The following is a 2,389-nucleotide window of genomic DNA, read 5'->3' as shown; positions in this document are numbered from 1 at the left end:
TGAGGCAGTCGGGGGTGCAGAAAGAAAAGGGAAATCTCAAGGACTTTTTTGCAAGTAAATTTGCGGAATTTTTGGATTCGGGGCCACATCTTATTTGTAGGAACCCCCCCAGCCGCGCCTCCCAGAGCTTTTTTTCATGGTTCCCTCAGACGGAAATCGCGCTAGCAGGGGTCTCGGCTGCACGAGCAGATGGTGCACCCAATCACACCGTTGAAAGTGGGTCCTACTGAGACGTGGGTGGACAGCCGGGCGCGGGACAAACAAGAAGGAACTTGGGAAATTGGAAGCCGATGGAGGCAAGTTCTAAGGACACCGCACGCTTGCCTCGAGTAAGGTGGACAAGTGGGCGAGTGGACAAACAAGTGGACAAGACATGCCGGCGCGTTGCTCCAGCCCAGTCCACGCCAGGACTCTTGTAGATAAACTCTCAAATGCCCAACTCCGACCAGCCCAACCATTGTGGCTTGAAGACGGACTTTTGCCATTAACCATTCCGGCCAATGATATGCGGCAGCATGTGAAGTTTTTCAACTATGAATCGTCCCGACGATTCCGACTCTCGTGGTTTGATGAGTCATCTATACCATAGCAAGGGCGCGCCTCTCACATGAGTGATCATGTGACTGGGCAGATCAAAGCCTGGCTGGAGAATCACGTGCTCATCGCAATCATCATCTTCAAGGCCCCGCAGTTGAATTCTTTTGATCGCGCAAGAGGTGCACAGACCATGCCTCACACTATCGCATCCCGCTGCTCGCCAATCCGTCTTGCCCGCCTTTTTGGTGGGTCTTTTTGGGCGGGCAAAAAAAGTTCGGAGCTTCAAAAAAATTTCCCTGGGCGGTTTGTTTGCTGACCGCATACGAGAGGCCATTGGCAATTCTATCACCACCAAACAATTCGCACAGCAAGGCAGCAGCAACAACAGCTGCTCTATCAAGGCTGCGCCAAATCCGCATGGCTTGTTGTACCCACTAGTTATCCTCCCGTATTCTTAACAGCCACCGAATCACATCGTCTACGATGTCGACCAAAAGAAAAACGCCAGCCAAGCTGGCTCCGCCGGTCCTCAAACAAAGCGCCAAACAAGCTTTCAAGACGAGAATTGACGAGTCGCGGACGGCCGTTACTGCAGGAAAGGTCGCAGATGGTCGGGGTATACTGTCACAGGAGACGGTTGAAATATCAAGCGACTCTAGCGACGACGATGACGACATGTCGACGGGTGAGGCGGATCACAACCAGAAGCCCACCGTAAAAGCATCCCAAAACCAAGAAACGAACACGAAACCCTCCTCGATAAACACAAAATCCGCTCGACTACCAAATGGCAAGGCCGCCACTCCAGAAGATGCCCCTGGCTCAGACTCGGAGCCTCAATCCCCCACCCTTGGCGAGCTCGCTCGCAACAGGACAGTCGATGTTCAGGAAGCACTCCAACAGCAACAGCAGGGCTCCTCATTAACGACTGCACCCAACCAGGCAGTCGCCCCGCCGTCGCTGCAGTCACTCGGCACGGTTCTCACTCAGGCGCTCCGCTCCGACGACACGGAGCTGCTCGAGTCGTGTCTGCAAACTACCGATTTGAATGCCGTGCGCGCCACCATCCAGCGTCTCGACTCTGGTCTTGCCGCGAGCCTGCTTACTCGCCTCGCATCGAGGATGCACCGGCGACCGGGGCGAGCCTCCACTCTGATCAGCTGGGTGCAGTGGACGCTGATTGCGCACGGCGGCGCCCTTGCCGCGCAGCCTGACCTGCAGCGCAAGCTGGCCGAGCTGAACCGCGTTCTCGAGGAGCGCTCAAGAGGCCTGAACAGTTTGTTGGTTCTAAAGGGGAAGCTGGACATGTTGGAGGCGCAAATGCAATTGAGGAGGGGAGCAAGCAGGTCCGGTCGCGGCCGCAACACGATCGCCAGGGAGAGCTCCAGTGAGGAGGAGACCGAGGCCAGGAACGTTGTCTACGTGGAGGGTGAGGAGGACCAGACGAAGGATGCAAGGGCCGAGGTTGACGACGACCAGTTCGACATCTCGGCTGTCAACGGAGTCGATTCGGACTCTGACGATGAGGACGAGGACGAAGACATGGATGATGCAAACGAGTTGCGACGGGCGGCAGGTGCGGAGGTCCTGGATGACGATGAGGTGGACTTTGACGATGTTGATGATGAATCAGGCGAGGACGATAGTGACGTCGACGCCGCGGCACCGCCCGCCAAGGTGCAGAAAACCTCTTCTGCTTTTCCCAAGAGGAGATGAGGGCGATCAAAAAGCCTTGTAGCATTAGACGGTGTCAGGCAGCCATTGCATTTGAATTGTTGACGAGGTGTAATGTGCCTGAGTATTTTTTTTTCCCCTAGAACTAGTATAAAGTCTTGCCATGACATGTGTGCAG

The 2,389-nt window shown here is 55.4% G+C and overlaps 1 protein-coding gene across 1 annotated transcript; it reads left to right on the top strand.

Annotated features, from left to right (window-relative positions):
- The first annotated feature begins 767 nt into the window (after window positions 1–767).
- MGG_08924 (uncharacterized protein) lies at window positions 768–2,389 on the top strand. Its single transcript, XM_003713907.1, has one exon. The coding sequence runs from the start codon at window positions 1,021–1,023 to the stop codon at window positions 2,251–2,253; it is 1,233 nt and encodes a 410-aa protein (XP_003713955.1). The 5' UTR covers window positions 768–1,020; the 3' UTR covers window positions 2,254–2,389.

The sequence above is a fragment of the Pyricularia oryzae genome, chromosome 2, assembly GCF_000002495.2.
Source record: "Pyricularia oryzae 70-15 chromosome 2, whole genome shotgun sequence".
NCBI classification, from domain to species: Eukaryota; Fungi; Ascomycota; class Sordariomycetes; order Magnaporthales; family Pyriculariaceae; genus Pyricularia; species Pyricularia oryzae.
Note: the sequence above shows the minus strand (reverse complement) of the source record. Positions and strands in the feature narration are given on the sequence as shown.